The sequence below is a fragment of the Anopheles aquasalis genome, chromosome 2 (genome assembly GCF_943734665.1).
Source record: "Anopheles aquasalis chromosome 2, idAnoAquaMG_Q_19, whole genome shotgun sequence".
Lineage (NCBI taxonomy): Eukaryota > Metazoa > Arthropoda > Insecta > Diptera > Culicidae > Anopheles > Anopheles aquasalis.
The window spans coordinates 30,882,501-30,897,500 of NC_064877.1; the positions used below are offsets into that span (position 1 = coordinate 30,882,501).

The 15,000-nt window shown below is 50.1% G+C and overlaps 5 protein-coding genes across 7 annotated transcripts in view; 3 read left to right on the forward strand and 2 right to left on the reverse strand.

Moving 5' to 3' along the window:
- The window catches only part of LOC126569151 (glutamyl aminopeptidase-like), a 3,105-nt gene extending 2,653 nt beyond the window's left edge, over positions 1-452 (forward strand). Inside the window, exon 1 of the mRNA XM_050226060.1 lies at positions 1-452. This exon is cut by the window's left edge and continues 2,653 nt beyond it. Within this exon, the coding sequence (XP_050082017.1) occupies positions 1-146 (146 nt within the window). The 3' untranslated portion in view covers positions 147-452.
- A 625-nt stretch (positions 453-1,077) lies between these two features.
- Positions 1,078-2,285, forward strand: LOC126581692 (probable insulin-like peptide 7). Its single transcript, XM_050245519.1, has one exon. The coding sequence runs from the start codon at positions 1,232-1,234 to the stop codon at positions 1,949-1,951; it is 720 nt and encodes a 239-aa protein (XP_050101476.1). The 5' UTR covers positions 1,078-1,231; the 3' UTR covers positions 1,952-2,285.
- Positions 2,286-2,525: 240 nt separating this feature from the next.
- On the reverse strand, positions 2,526-4,333 carry LOC126581368 (probable dolichyl pyrophosphate Glc1Man9GlcNAc2 alpha-1,3-glucosyltransferase). The gene is made up of 3 exons (XM_050244960.1): positions 4,235-4,333; positions 3,518-4,169; positions 2,526-3,429 (listed from the first exon to the last, which is right to left on the reverse strand). The coding sequence occupies exons 1-3, from the start codon at positions 4,291-4,293 to the stop codon at positions 2,635-2,637; spliced, it is 1,506 nt and encodes a 501-aa protein (XP_050100917.1). The 5' UTR covers positions 4,294-4,333; the 3' UTR covers positions 2,526-2,634.
- A 618-nt stretch (positions 4,334-4,951) lies between these two features.
- Positions 4,952-7,277, reverse strand: LOC126568921 (dual specificity protein kinase TTK). The gene is made up of 6 exons (XM_050225615.1): positions 7,182-7,277; positions 7,061-7,114; positions 6,932-7,000; positions 5,911-6,859; positions 5,731-5,837; positions 4,952-5,669 (listed from the first exon to the last, which is right to left on the reverse strand). The coding sequence occupies exons 1-6, from the start codon at positions 7,259-7,261 to the stop codon at positions 5,003-5,005; spliced, it is 1,926 nt and encodes a 641-aa protein (XP_050081572.1). The 5' UTR covers positions 7,262-7,277; the 3' UTR covers positions 4,952-5,002.
- Positions 7,278-7,611: 334 nt separating this feature from the next.
- Positions 7,612-15,000, forward strand: part of LOC126573253 (non-canonical poly(A) RNA polymerase protein Trf4-1-like) — a 14,831-nt gene continuing 7,442 nt past the window's right edge. Inside the window, exons 1-2 of one of the 3 annotated variants that reach the window (XM_050233220.1) lie at positions 7,612-7,928; positions 8,857-10,392. In XM_050233220.1, the coding sequence (XP_050089177.1) occupies positions 9,722-10,392 (671 nt within the window). In that variant the 5' untranslated portion in view covers positions 7,612-7,928; positions 8,857-9,721. Of the gene's footprint in view, positions 7,929-8,856; positions 10,393-15,000 lie in introns of those variants that run through there. The other 2 variants (XM_050233221.1, XM_050233222.1) reach the window with 2 other exon arrangements.

Genomic DNA, 15,000 nt, shown 5'->3' on the forward strand with positions numbered 1-15,000 from the left:
ACAGCTTCCTCGAGCACGCCAGCACCATCATGACGTCAACGCTCAGCTGGCGTATGGCGAATGTTGCGAAACTAAATCGTTTCCTCCGTCTCCACGGTGATGGCCAGCTTCGCCCAATTCAACGCTCCATAGAACCAATAGTATAAGGTGACGGTCCAGAAATAGTCCTTGCCATTGCCAATCCCGGACCACAACGCGTGGCTGCATTAATGAAGAGAGAGTGTGTCCTTTGCGCCGGTGGAGCATCGAGATCGAGATGAAGATATATCCCGGGTCCCGGAGTGTTGTTCTTTGCGATAGTTGGTAGCACAATAAGGCCAGCACCTGATGTCGTTTCCTGGGAAGGAGACGGAGCAGTTCCAATTCTTATATTTAGATATTATTGTGTTTCCAGTTTCGTAGTACGTTAAACATTGATAGAGTTCTAATAAAGATTTTTAACTTCAAATCGATCCCGCGTAGTGTCCTCATACTTTACTTAGTTGTAGTTCCTCAAAACACTTTCCCCAATCAATTTTTTCTGAGGACTCGTTTAGCAGACCCACAGGACAATCCAGCGGTCGGTTGGTCACTGTACGATACTGTGCTTCTCTTTCCCCATTCTCTGCCGCCAAAGGGACACCAATGGCTAATTTATGTGTACCGTTTCGATTATCGACGCGTGTTCGCTATCCTGTGTCTCTGGGCTTGGTGCTGGGATGATACCTGCGTGGTCGCGGTCGCAGGTCGCCTCACATGCTCACCATCCGGCACCATCAGCATCATCATCATCACCGCCACCGCCCTGCCATCGTGAGTGGGCCGGCATAGCGTTGGTGGTTGGCTTTTTATTGTTTGTTTGCTTTCGACCCGTTTCGGCCGATGCCGCCCAAGATTTGCCAGACCGAGAGTGTTACACACCTGCAGCTACATCCCGGAATGATCATTACATTAGTCAATAGCACTCAGTCAGCCCCAGGTCATATTAGTATGTTCGATCTCTGGTACCCCGGTGGTCGGGCGAATCGCACCGGAACCAAGGGGTATAAATAGTGGCCAACCGGTCCGTGTCAGGATTCAGTCATCGTTGTACTTTGCCACGGTTCACGAGGTCGGCTGTGCTTTGCGGTGTGATAGTGACTGTGCCCGGTGTTGGTGGTGGTCTTGTGGATTAAAGGGTTTTCTTCCCCACCTCCCCGGGAAGTTTGTTCCGGCCTGGTGGTTCGAATGACGCTATCTACGATGGCCACTGATGCCGTCGCTTTGCTCGTGGAAAAGTAGTGTTGATAAGAGAGCGGTACTCTGTGCTTCCAGAGGCCATCTTGTCGTCCTTCGAATACCAGAAAACGCAAAACTGGCCACCAGGATGTGGTTCCCGTTGGCACTGTTGTGCGTTGTTCTGCTGGAGTTTGCCGAAATTGTCGGTGCTTCGGCGGCGGCGGCTGGTGCCAACAGCGGTCTGGACGAGGCGCTGGAGGTCACCTTTAGCGAGCGTACACGTGCGGATTGGGAGAAGGTCTGGCACCAGGAAAGCCACTCGCGATGCCGCGAGAAGCTGATACGCCATCTGTACTGGGCCTGCGAGAAGGATATTTACCGGATTTCGAGACGTAACGATGCACCGCAGATGGACACGGTGCCAGTGGGCACAGGAAAGCGAAGTGATCCGTTCGCAGTACGGCGAAAGATGGAGTACCAGGACGAGGAACGAGCGCTATCGGAGGTGGAGGATGATGATCGGCTGCTCCCTGCTACCGGGGAGCAGGTTGCGAATGAAGTTGAGGCCCCGTACCCGTGGGCAATCGATCCACGGGAAGCCCATGCGTTCCTGCGTACCCGGCGTACCGGAAAGCGACGCTCCGGAGGGTCCATTACGGCCGAGTGCTGCAATCGTACCGGCTGCACGTGGGAAGAGTACGCCGAGTACTGCCCGTCGAACAAGCGGCTGAACCACTATCGGCGCAGAAAATGAAAACTTCTTGGACCAAACTGTAATCGGTAGAGTGACGACGCGGAGGACGACAAAGTGTCCAGGGAAATGTGACCAGCGTCTCGAGAGCCTTGGAGGAGGGGTGGTGTTCCGTTTGGAGTCTAGCTAGAAACAGCCAGTTCTTTACATCTGTCGCGGGGAAAGATCACCGGGCAAATTATCACCCAACCTGGAGAGGTAGAACGAGGAGAATGTCCCCGGTAATTCCTGATCATCGTGTGTGTCCGTTTCTAGAGTTTATGGGTTTGTGTTTCCGTTCCGTTGGGCAAAAGTATTTGTGAAAATAAAGGAAACCGCACTACAATTTATACCATCAGCCGGGAGTTGACTTATTGCTGGGCCTCACAGAGCCAGTCTCGGTGGCTAATTCGGATTATTGTTTCACGAAAATGTGTTTCTCGATCATTGTTATTTCATTAGAACAGGTTCGTTAAATGACATCTTACGTTTCCATGGAATATGTTGCTGGACCATGAGGAGAAATTGTTTTTCATTTCTCTAATGATTCTTTCGAAAACGAAGATTCTTTTAGCACACTTTACTACTTGAATATTGTACAAAGAAAAAAAAGTTTATATCATTTTATTCATAAGCATAGGGAAAAAAAAAGGATTCTTATCATAACATCCGAATGGTTCCAGATGAAAGGGAGCAAGTCTTGTTATTCACGTTTTCTTCTTCTTTTCACCGGTGGCCTTCTCGTGGCGTGGTGTGGCCAAAAACGACACATGGTACGATAGCCAGAAGTATAGCACACCAATGGCACAGTAAACGCTGGTCAGCAGGAGCGGAACGAACGGTAACCGATCCCGCAAACCGATCGCATCGTGCACCAAGTTTTCATATACGGCAAGAATGGGGAATCCAGCCAGATAGAGAAACTCCGGAAGGCGGAAGAAATTTCCCCGGTGGAGCAGCTTCAGCAGCAGCAAACTGATTGCCGTGTACGCCACGTGGAGACTAATTTTGATGAGCGTCAGTTCCGGTTTGAACAGCAACGGAAACAGTGAATAGTGGGCGACGATGCCCAGGAATAGGGTCCAGCGGGCATCATTTGGGTGGCCGATCGAGAGCAGCGTCAGCGGAATCAGTACCATCAGGATGGCCTTCTCGTGTACGTGCCAACCGAAGAGGAATGAGGTGCAACCGCACAGCACGATGGCACGGATGAAGCTTCGCCCGAGCGCGGCACTCGATTCATGGCCTACGAGTGACCAAAGCTTAACGATGGCAGGAAGCATGGTGACGCCCGTTAAGGCGAATGTGACCGTGGGACTGATGGATGGTAGGACGGAATGGTCAAACGTTTGCACCAGTCCACTGCTGGTGCCCGCTAGCCCCGAGCGGCGACCTAGAGCAAGCGAGAGCACCTTGTCGGCCGCATTGTAAAGGGCCCAAAAGTTGGGCGCCCAGTAGGCATGCGTAAGGCCACGTTTGAACGGGAACAACCGGGACAGTACCTGCGGATGTGGAGGGAGTAAGAGTAATAAATCCCAATTAACAGCTGAAACAAGGAAACACTTAAAATACACCACAGCTTGTCCTTACCTGCGGGAGATGCGTGTAGAAAGGCCCGAATGAGAGTAAACAGACGGCTAGTACGACGGTACCGAGCTTGATTAGTTTCGTTAATGCCTGTCCGGTCGTCGATCCGCGTAAGCAATAAAATCGAAGCAAATAAACGACATACACCGGTGCGACGTAGATGAAGATGTGTTTCAGGTTGAGCAGTACGGCAAATAGAGCCGCCGATTGGAGTGGCCTTCCCTCCAGCAAGGCACCGATGCTAAGCAGCAACACGCCGAACAGAAACCCATTATACTGGAAGTGTATATGATCCACCATCAGCAGGCCGGCGTTACCTAGCAGCATGGCACCACCGATGAGTTGGGAACGAGAATTTCCCGCCGTAAGCGCACGCAAACAACGGCGTACACCGAGGGCGTAGATAACGTCCATCACGATAACGGAGAACCGTTGGAAAAGAATCGTCTGATCCGATGCATAGTTGAGATTCTTCACGTCCAGCATCCGCGCATCGAACGATTTGGCCACCTGCGAGAGAGCCCACTCGAAGTAAGCGAACAGTGGCGGATAATCCAGTGTCCATTCGCTCGTTTTCTCGTAGTACCACCGGGACAACGGTAAACTGTGCGTGATGGCAAGCCAATTTCGGTGCACCTCGAAGTCGGTCGAACGGCTAAAATACAACATTCGGATGTGGATTTAATCGATGTACTCCGTGGTAGGAGTGCCATTACTTACTATGCTGGAATGAAGAGAAGTTTTATCCCGGAAACTAACAGAAATATGTGCCAGAACATGATTTGGCCGGTGGCCGGTTGTTGGCGAACGCGCAGGGACGTGTATTTTGCCACGAAATTTGTAAACAAAATGAAGATATTTGTGTATAGCATGGGGTTCACTGTTCGAACGTGCATTTTTTTTCATACAGTCGTGGCGAGTCCGTATCTTTATTCAACAAAATACGGCCCGCTTCCCTCGCTCTCAGTCCCTGGGAAAGTTCGAACGTGCATTGAACGAGCCGAAAAGAGGAAAAATGAGTTAAAAAAAAGTGATAACGTAATATTATCGTTAATTTTGTATTCATAAGGTAGGGAAGAGGGCAAAGTACGTTGTGTGATATTCATATTTGATTCAGCAGAAGCCAAAAGGTCTCATCGAAAGAGACGTCACTGAAAATGTCGAAAACTATGTAGTTGTCGAGTCTTTTTCATCCTACACGCTTTATATTTCAATATATTCGATTTGTTTTCAAAGGTACAATGATTTATCCTTCTTTCCTATATTGTCCTGACCCTTTTCCCCATTCTTCCCTTCACCATCCGATCCGTACTTTGAAGCTGCGTGAAAATATACAACATTGAAAAGGTTCTTAATAGCGATTATAGAAAAATAGATATTTAAAAAAAAACAAAAATCCTACACTACTGACATTGGTTTTGAATAACTAATACATGATTGGTGGTGATCATTTATTGGAAATAAAAAAGGACTGCTTACTCTGATAGATTATGCACCAGGGTTTGCTAGCTTGTTTAACGGAATAATCATATCGTACGGATACTCTAGCAACTCCGCTGTGGAAGCACGTGTCTTGGCGTCGTACCGGAGACATCTTTTCAGAATATCGACAAGCATCGCTGGGTAATAGCTGGCCAATGCCGGATACTCTATGACGGTGCTAGGGTTCGTGATGGCGTTCACTTTCGTGTAGACATTTTTGATGTGCGCAAAAGGGGTTCGCTTGTAAAGCAACAGGTACAGAATGCACCCGAGAGACCAGATGTCCGACTTCTTGGACATTTTAATTCTCGGCTGTGTCCCTACGGGGCTCATTTCGCTGGACGTGTCAATGAGCGCTTCGGGGCTGATGTAGTTGAACGTGCCTGCCTGTGAAAACTTCATGATACTGGTTGAGTCGTACGAAATGTTGCTGGCAATGCCAAAGTCGATCAGCTTTAGGCGTCCCCGGATCATCAGGAAGTTGGCCGGTTTCAAATCGAGATGGATGACTCCCTTTTCGTGGATATAGTGCACACACTGTACCATCTGGTGCCAGATGCTCACGAGCGAGTACAGTGGAATATCCTTCGTGTAAGTTTGCAAAATTCGATGCAAATCACACTCACCCTTTTCCATCACCAGAAACAGCTGTCCTGCCTCCGGTATGTGAGCGCTGTAAGAATAAAAGGGCTATTTTACTATTTTTTTTCCATGGCCGATGTCGTGAAACTTACTAATCGTAGAGGGCGATCACGTTCTCATTCGTTTGCAGCTTAGCGAGTAGCCTCGTTTCATTCAGATATCCCTCAACCAAATTGGCATCCCCGTTCAGATTGACGAGCTAACGGGTGGTGCGTGCAGATAAAACAAGATGATGAGCCTGCATTACAATCATAATCGATCAATCTACTTACCTTAACAGCGCATTCCAAGCCGCTAGATACCTGTTTGGCTAGAAATACTGAGCTCGATCCTCCCGAGCCTAGTTTTTTCATCACCAAATACTCCTTGCCATTGATGCTGATCGAACGTTCTTTTGGTGGCTGCTGATGATCGTTTGTCTCTGCAGTCGAATCGCATTTGATGTCAACCTTCGCTGTTGGTGCTACTAACACAGGTTCCTGCAGCGGTGGCTCAGAGGATCCAAACAATTCATCCGCAGATCGTTTGGTCGAAGGCTGTGGACGATGCTCCACGATCGGTGTCAATATGTTCGGTTCCTTTTGTTTAACCGGCGTGTCCAGTAACGAGAGATTAAGACTATCGTTAGCCATCGACATAACCGGGGCCCGTGCGATCGCCAGCGGTGTCGCGAAGAGAATCTTCTGTGACTTGAACTCGTTCTCCACCGAATCGCGCGATCCTCTTACGGCCGTCGATGTGAGCATTCTCGAGCCTGTTCCTCGTACTTGCACAACCGGGAACTTATCTCTCGGAGTGACGAATTGATGTCGGCTTCTGTCCACATCACTCCTTTCAGCCGGTGCACTCTGCCTCGGTGGACTGTGGGAACCGTTGGCGTCCAGTTTGGATGATCGGTCAACCTTATTCGATGGCTCTGTGCCGACTTCATTGTGGGTTGTTCCAGTTTTCGGTGGAGAGTTTCGTTGTTCTTTGTTTTTGATTGGAGGCTGCTCATGAACCGGTCGCTCGGTAAGTGGATGGCGCTTTACCGTTTGCGCAGTTATCTCCGTACTCAACGATAATTTGTCCTCCAATTTCATGCGCGATTTGGGGATGGCGTCATTAGCTTGTTTGTGCACTGTTTGTTTCAAGGCAGACTTTTTCTGCGCACTGCCAAAGTCGTCAACGCATTTCGACGGTGTCAGGAGGAAGGAATCGTTCAGGATAGCACAGTTCAAGCTGAAATCCCGGGGTGGAAACAAGGCGATTAAAAAGACGGAATAAGTGCAGTTGTGCATCCGGGGGGTTTACTTTCCGTCACCGTCGGAGTCTGAATCGGATTCCAGGGGAGGCAACTCCGATACGCGTTTCGGTTGAAAACTAAAAGCAAGAGGGTTTTGATGAAGAAGGGCGATCCACAGCCAACCGAATACCGCTTACCTTCTTGTCGCTCGGAAACATCTCGGAGACCGTTCTTCGGAGGAGTCCTTTTCTCTGAAAAATCAATAAGCGGTAAACAATCGGCGGCCCGTATTCGATGCACATTGGGTGCCGGCTGTACCTGCTGCTGAGATCGTCGATAGTAGTTATCTCTTCGTGTTGTTTTATGCCCTCAAAAGCGCCGAACGATTTGGCTTCCATTCTGGCCACGACAACAGCAGCGCGGATCCGTTAAAAAACTGACCTGTCACAATGACATTTAAATTTGACACCAAAACAAAACACCCACTTAACCAAAAAACCGATACGGAATCCAGCAGCATTTGCGCGCTCTGAATCAAGTTTCTTTATTCATTCATTCATCCATTTATTTTTGATCTATCATTTCGATATCAGGGATGCAGGGACAGATATGCAGCTTCACTGCGGTCGGTTCTCTCCGCAGGTCGTTGATCGCTGGCGTTCTCTGCAGGTTCTTCGTGGAGGGCGGCCTTACGCGAGCTTGTCAACGCTGCTCGAACACGCAGGCCGCACTCGCAACAGTCGGGCAATTGTCAAAAAGTCGTCGAACAGGGCCTTGCATGGCAGTCGTGGTGCAAAATCTAATTTCTCCCAAATTTCTGCCCAAATTTAGCGACACCCTGATCCGCAGGATCGTGATAAGACTTCTGGTGAGGGCTAAGGTTTCCGGGAAAGCGTTGGCCACTACGACCTTTCGCTCGGAACGGAGCCTCCGCGCTCTTCGTGCTGCCTGCGTTCCGCAGCTCTCTCTGGCGAACAGAACAGTTCCTGCCTGCCCGTGATCACGAGTCTCGTGCGAACAGCAGCAGAACCGTGTGAAGCAGCGAGTGAGTAGCATCAAGAGGAGGTGAGGAATTTTTCGCACGTTTCCAACCATCTGTTCGAGAGCCCGCGCGTGGAGTAGGAATTCCGTGCAAAGCGGAGCATACCGCTTAAAATTATCCCACTATCTCTGGTGCATAAATTTTCGATGCTCCTCGTGCCGGAACGATGGTGGCTCGTGGGGCGGAGGAGCGGAGAGCGCAGACGGGGAACGGAAATGTAGCCTTCGCCGGAACCAGGGCGGAGGTGCGGAATCCGTCGGCCGGTGTAAAAATGGTGCATTTTTGTTGTTCTTGTTCCTCGCCTTCCACGATCTTTTCGCCAGATTCTTGGTGTAGGAACGGAGGATATTATGGCGCCGCCAAGTGGTGAAATAGGAAAAGAAGATGAAAAGAGGACGTGCCGTGTGGGAGTGAGATAGCGGCCAGTGCACGAAGCGAGACAGAGCGAGAGCCTGGCCCTTCGATCTCACGCACACAAACCCCTTTGGTTTTGCCATAAAAACTGCTCGAGTCGCCGCGCCATAAAGTGCCGATGGGTGTGGGAGGGGGTGTTTGAGGCAGCATGCCCAGGGGGGTGGAATGGGAATCAGATGTTCGCGAAGTCGGTGGAACCGTAATCGAAACGCTTTAGCAAAGTGACCCGGCCTGAGCCCGCAAATTGGACGGCCCTCAGATACCGCTTAAGCCTCCAGGATCGGTCAGGAAGGCGAAGCGAAGGGAAGGGGACGACGGGATGCAAACGAAGGCACCAAAAAAGAAGCAGTCGACTTTGAAATCCGTTTTGGACCGGTTTGCTCTGAATCGTAAGGCAAAAAGGGCACGGAGGCAGGAGGCAGGAGCAGCAGCAGCACCTTCGCAACACTGGCGACGCATATTTGCTCACAAACTCACAGTTGGCCATTCATCGAGAGCCACGAAAATTGATGGCTGTTTCTTCTTTCGCTCTTGCAGACTCTGGTGGTTTTGTGCGTGCATGATGATGATGCTGATGATGCTGATGATGGTAAGGAATTGCTTAGCCTACTGACCGGGATTCGTTACGCAGCACAGGAGTGTCACAGAACGGCCCAGCCCAGCCCAGCAGCAGCAGCAGCGGTAGCGGCAGCGGCTAGTAACCTTCCCTCATCGCCTTTGGCTGCAACCAACCGAATCGAACGATTCGCGTTCCTACTCGGGCGGTTCTACTTCCTCCCAGAGTCTACTAAGGATGGCGCCGGCAGCGTCTGCACTCTGACGATCAGCTTAGCGGTTTAGAACGCACGAGCAACGGAAGAAAGACAATCTGCTGATCCAACGTGTTCTCGTTCAGTGATTCGAAGCAGCGGTTTGCATTATCATTGCCCTTGAATGCTCGTTTTCGTGGCCCTTACTGGAACATAGTGTTGTTGTTGGTCGTGAGAGTGAATCCAATTCTTGGCGAGGGCTAGCCTTACTCGCTTTAGTGTTACGTTTTGTGATAATTGTGCTCCGTGCAATTTGTTTCCCTGTTTTCCGCGAAATCGCAGTGATCTACGTGTGTCGAAAGAGGTCGCGTTCAATTTTTAAAGTGTTTCTGGTGGAACGAAATATCCTGCAAAGTGTAGTGCTTCTCTTGCGAAAGAAGATTTTTTTTAGATTTAAGTGTATTTGCCAAAATATTGCGGAGCGAATCAAAAGACACGTCATCGGATAAGAAGCAGTAAGTGCGCGGTGGCTGGTGAGTGCGTGCTGGGAGTGAACAAGGGTCGCAGTAAGCTGGTAGTACATTGGAATCCTCATCAGATCGGTGCATCAATCACGGAGCAGTTTTTCGTGGAACCTCCTCTGCATCCTGTGCATGATGGATCCCGCTGTGGCATGGTACCAGGAGGAACAGGATGGTCCGTCGAAAGCGGTCTGGATGAGAATATGGGAGACAAACTCCGATCTTTGTGGTTCACTCTATCCCAACTACGGCCCCGGCTCGAATGGTCCCGATGGTCTGAAGGCATCTCGCGGAGGTAGCGCCTCAGACCAACACCACGCTCATCACGGAAGCGAAGGTGGAGTTACTGCTGCTGGTGGTGGCGGTGCAACCACCGGATCCGCAGTGGAAGGTTCCGTAGGATCGAAGGAGAAGGAAAGTGGGGTAAACAATAGTGGCACCAACCACACCACCAGCAACAACAACAACAACAACAACAACGGTGGTTCCCCTGGCAACAACAGTGGACATGCGAATACCAACGCCAGCACTACTGGTAGCAACCAGAGTGCGTTAACTGCGGGAGCCCCGGAAACCGGTGGCGGCGGCAATGGAAGTGTGATCGCTGGCATTGGCGGCAAAGCAGGCACTCTGGTAGGCAACGAAAAGAACTACAATCCTGTGCGCAAGAAACTGGGCAGCATGATGTCGGAGAACAAGGCCAGCACCTTTAATATGAACAAGCAGCAACATCGACTGATCGGCGTGCACGGTGGATGTCCGTGGCGGCCTCCAAATTTCAAGTACGGCCGAGGAATAATAGGGTAAGCGAGAGAGTACGAAATAATCCTTTAAAGAGTTTTATGCCGCACCAGGAACGTACATCATTTTCTGTGTGAAAAATTCGCCGCTCAGGGAAAGCTCAAACTTCTTATCTTATCACAACAGCAACACCTTTTTGATCAGATCAGGTTTGTGGAGTGGAGCAGGTTTTGCGACTGTTTTCCTTTCTTTATCTCGGGGTTCTCCGTGTTCCCGGTGGCCGAACTGCCCCTTGCCGTCCAACAACTGCTTATTACGCCGCATGAGAGTTCCTGAAAAAAATGTCAATGGTTTGGGGGTTGGAAGTTGGAAGAGGGCGCAGGTGGCAGAGGGTGGCCAGGCAAGGTTGTCGTAACTTTGAATCAAAAACAAAAAAAAACTGAACTGCTGCACTCACGTTGTTTTCGTTTGTTTCAGCTATGAACGGAGCATTTCAGGAACAGCGCAGTTCGTTTTGCAGTTCGCTGGTGTGTTGATAACTTTGGTGATAGCAGCAGCAGCTGCGTTGGCATCATGGAGTGTAACGGTGCATGCACCTGATACGTTTGCAAGAGATTGTACCGAAGGAAGAAAGCGCTTCATTGTGTACCGTTAAACATGAAACGCTCCAGCCCAAAAACGTGGTCGACTTAATCTCCGAAGAGGAGTCGCGAATGGTTCATTCAAACTTAGAAGTTTGGTGTAACGTGGCTAGATATCGATCCCCCCCCCCCCCCCCCCCCTTCCCAGCGGGGGAACAAACGTCGCAATGGCATAATGTGCGACAGGAAGAGGATGACGGAGATGATACGCAACTCGCGTTGTGTGGGAGGCTTGATAAGCCTGATTATTGTTATACAATAATGTTGCCAGCTCGCTGTACAGCAACTCTACCACCACCACTCCTCTCGCCAGCATGTGTACGCACTTGTTTGTTGATACGATAACTGTGTGTCTGCATGTGACCGGGAACGTCGCGTCCGTGATGGGTCTAGCTATCAAAAAGCGTTGCGCACAAGCAATCTTCCGATGATTTACACTCTGTTCATCGATTATTGTGTTTTAAATTGTCTGTATTTTGTCTAGAAGAGCTGCTTTTTGTGTGAGCGCACTATACTGTCCATAAATGGAAGTCAGTTCCAAGGTGCACTGTGCACAATGATGTCAATGATGGTTCAATTGTTGTTTCAATGACTACTGAAATATGGACCCTTTTGGGGACACATTGTTAAGAAAATCATATGCTTTTGCGTAACAGAATACTTTCATAAATAATTTGTTCAAAATTCACTTGAAACGTGTGCCCAAGACTTAGGTAACCACTAATTCAATATGCAAATCGAGCACCTATTCTTTTATGACCAGCTTCGAACTGATCGTAACTTAGTTGATCATTTATCAGCATTCCTCTTTTGCTCTTGAGATCGTGCTAGTCGATCCTAGTCCTCCGAAAGGCAGCAGATTGTCAAATGATCGTTTCATATGAAAAATGCCAGAAAAAAAAACGCTTTCTAATTTCGTAAAGCATGCTTTCTAGTTTTTAGTTTAATCAGGCTGGTTGCGCTCAACGCTCTAATTTCAATCAGCCTACAAAAGGTCCACCTCGATTATTTGCAGATGCTTTTGGAAGAGCTATTGAAAAAAATGATTAACACTCAATTCATTTCCGGCTCGTGCTGCTCAAAGATCGTCTCCTTGTCTGGTCCGTGATGGTTGAGTTCGTTCGGTCGCACGTAACAAACCAGCCATCGCCCATGCACCTTGTGGTTGCCTCGATTCCTTGACTCCGTTAAAATATAAATGTGTCCGCGCGGGTATGGAGAGGAGCGATCTCTTCTCGATTGCGTTTGTGCACTCTTATCATTAGCGTAGTGCGGCTAATGCCGTTCGGTCTATGGTTGGTGTCTGCCGTTTGCGCAATTCGTAGTTTTCTTGTTTATTCCTCCTTTTTTCATCCTTTTCCTTTGACCAACATCTAAAACCACCACATCCATCAACGCAAACGTGCCACGTAGGCGCTCTTATGCTCCTCAGTGGTCCAAGGGTATTTGGGGCGATCATACATCCTTGAAAATTAAACAAAAGTCAACGGCATTCCGTCGAGGCGCGCGGCGACCCACACAGATAAGGACACCCGGCAAAGCAATGGAGTGCCGGTATTAACGCTTCAGCAGAGCGCCGTAGCGCGGCGAAATCGCGGCAGGGAAGTGTAGAACGATTGCTGGATGCCAAAAGAATGGAATTTCGTGGAGCTACTGGTTGGTTGCTAACCAGACATGGTTGTGGTCTCATGGTCAACTATCCGTTTTGGTTTTCTTCTTGCACTCCGCTGTCCGCATTCGCGCGAAATAGTGATATACAGCACACTCCAATGAGCTTGTGGCGATCACAACGTATCAAGTCATTAATTGATCCTTTTTTTCCCTGCAGAGCAAAGCACTCATCGAAGCGAAAATGTGAGTTAAGTAGAATGGCGCGATGAGCGATGGTTGCGAGGCGACCAATTTCCTCTGACGCGGGGTACGCTCCGCGTGAACCAGTGCGCCGCGCCGCTTATCGCGGCAAGCGCGGCGCAATGGTGAGATAGAAACTAAATTTACGTACGTCCTCTAAATGGTCGGCAATGAGCCTAGGGAGCAGCAGCAGCAGCGGCAGTCGACGCGTCGACATATTGTCGTCGTTGCAAAATGTGCTCAGTACTCTGCTGCTCTCGACAACGCACGCCCAACGCACGCCGCCAACCAACCGAGTAGGCTATTCGGTCACGCACACGGGACACAGCATCGCGCGCGCTCTCTGTCTGCTGCCTGCACGCGGTGCGTTGACGATGTCCGACGACGGAATGGGTGCAAGCAGAGAGGATGGAGACTTTTAACAGATAAATGTTCACGTTCTCTACCGATAGCGGTGGGTGGGGTGGGGGTGGGGCGTGTAGTTTGCCACCTGGCGTGCGTGGCATTAAGACCTTGATCGCAGCGCCCCACCGTGGTGTGGTGGGAATACAACTCGCTACAGATAGTACGCAGCATCCACCGTTCGCTGTGTCAGCAGGTGCCAGTGGTGCTGGTGCAGGTTCTTAGTGTTGGTGGTGGTGGTGGTCGGCCTTGTCATTTGGATGAACCGGAAACGATATAATGCGTACGAGCTGTCGCCATCGCCGAACCAAAGTCACGGGACGGCTGTAGAGGAGTGCTGCAATGAATGCTTGGATCGAGTGAAGAACCACTTCCGAACGGTGGACTAGAAATGAAGGGCCTTTCAAACAGCGAACCCTAGGCCTCGCCTCTTTCTTCCTTTTTTTCTTCATCTCTCATTCTCATCAAAAGGGTGTGACCACCAGCATCGACAGCGGTGCCAGTCGATGAGACAATATGCTGCTCTCGGCTGGTCGCCCCATCTTTCTGAAACAGCACAGCGAGCGCTCCATCGAGGACCGGTTTCATGACCGTTGGCCTTAGCGAATGTAGAATTTGGATGGTTTTGTTACCCGGCACCCACTCGGGACCGATTCCATTCTGACATTTCATTCTGCGAATGAAAACGAACGCACCCCGGAGGACACCAAGTGGCCTCCCCAAAAAAGAAAAACGTAACACTGTGCCTTTCACTTTCTTTGTAGGTATAGCACGTGGTCGCGACTGCCTTCTTGTGGAGTAGGAACGAGACGTGCATGATGAAGGGGAAGAAGCGTTAGTTAATTATATTTCTACCGCCACTTTACCAACGCACCGCAAGTGGCAACGTGTGACGGTAGTGTCCCGTCCCGTGCCTGAAGTTGTTATAATTGACCCAACACAGAGAAGCCTAACGAACCGTTCACCGCGAGGCTATGCACCACCCAGCCGCATGCATCCAACCGAATCCATCCACATTCATTCATAGACGGCCGCCTGGTGTCTCTCTGGCAATCAGGAAGAACCAAGGAACCGAAGATTTCAGCGAATTGGTGGTCCCCAAAAAGAAGTGGTGTCTTCATGGCTCCGGTTGCCTTCGGCTACACTTTGGGTGAAAGTACGCGGTGGGCCATCTTCCGCCCAGACGAGGGTGTGATAAGCATAGAGGACGCACACAAACATACCGAGTGTGTGGTGGCTTGCGTGTAGTACAGCCACCAAACAAGCAGGGGGTGGCTTGTGGCTACAATTTGTTTTTATTTTAGCGCGCGTGGCGCAAACACACCACTCGAAATGTTGGAGGAGAGAATCCGGATTCCGTTGGTACGACACACCGGCGGCTGATGGCGCACAGCTCAGCACACCACGCTCTCTCTCTCTGAGTACGTCAGAGGGAAGCCATGTGCCGTGTCTGTAACATCTCTCAACGGGTTACACGTCTCTTCCGCGATCCTCCTGTCGCGGTGCGCACCCCCTTGGGCCCATTCGTTGTTATCAAGGAAAGCTCACTAGTTCCGTCATCATCATCGCCACCGTGGTCACTTTCGATCCTTCCTTTTGCTCTATACCCTTTTAGCGTCATGATCCTGTTAAGGTGACGGCGATAGGTCCACATGGGTTTATATATATCCCATCTGACCACGATCCCTAAGGCCGGCCAAAAGGGGGGTGGGGGAACAGTCGTTTCATTATGCAACAATCGTGTTTGATACATTGCTCCTCCATTCGGTCGTTCGT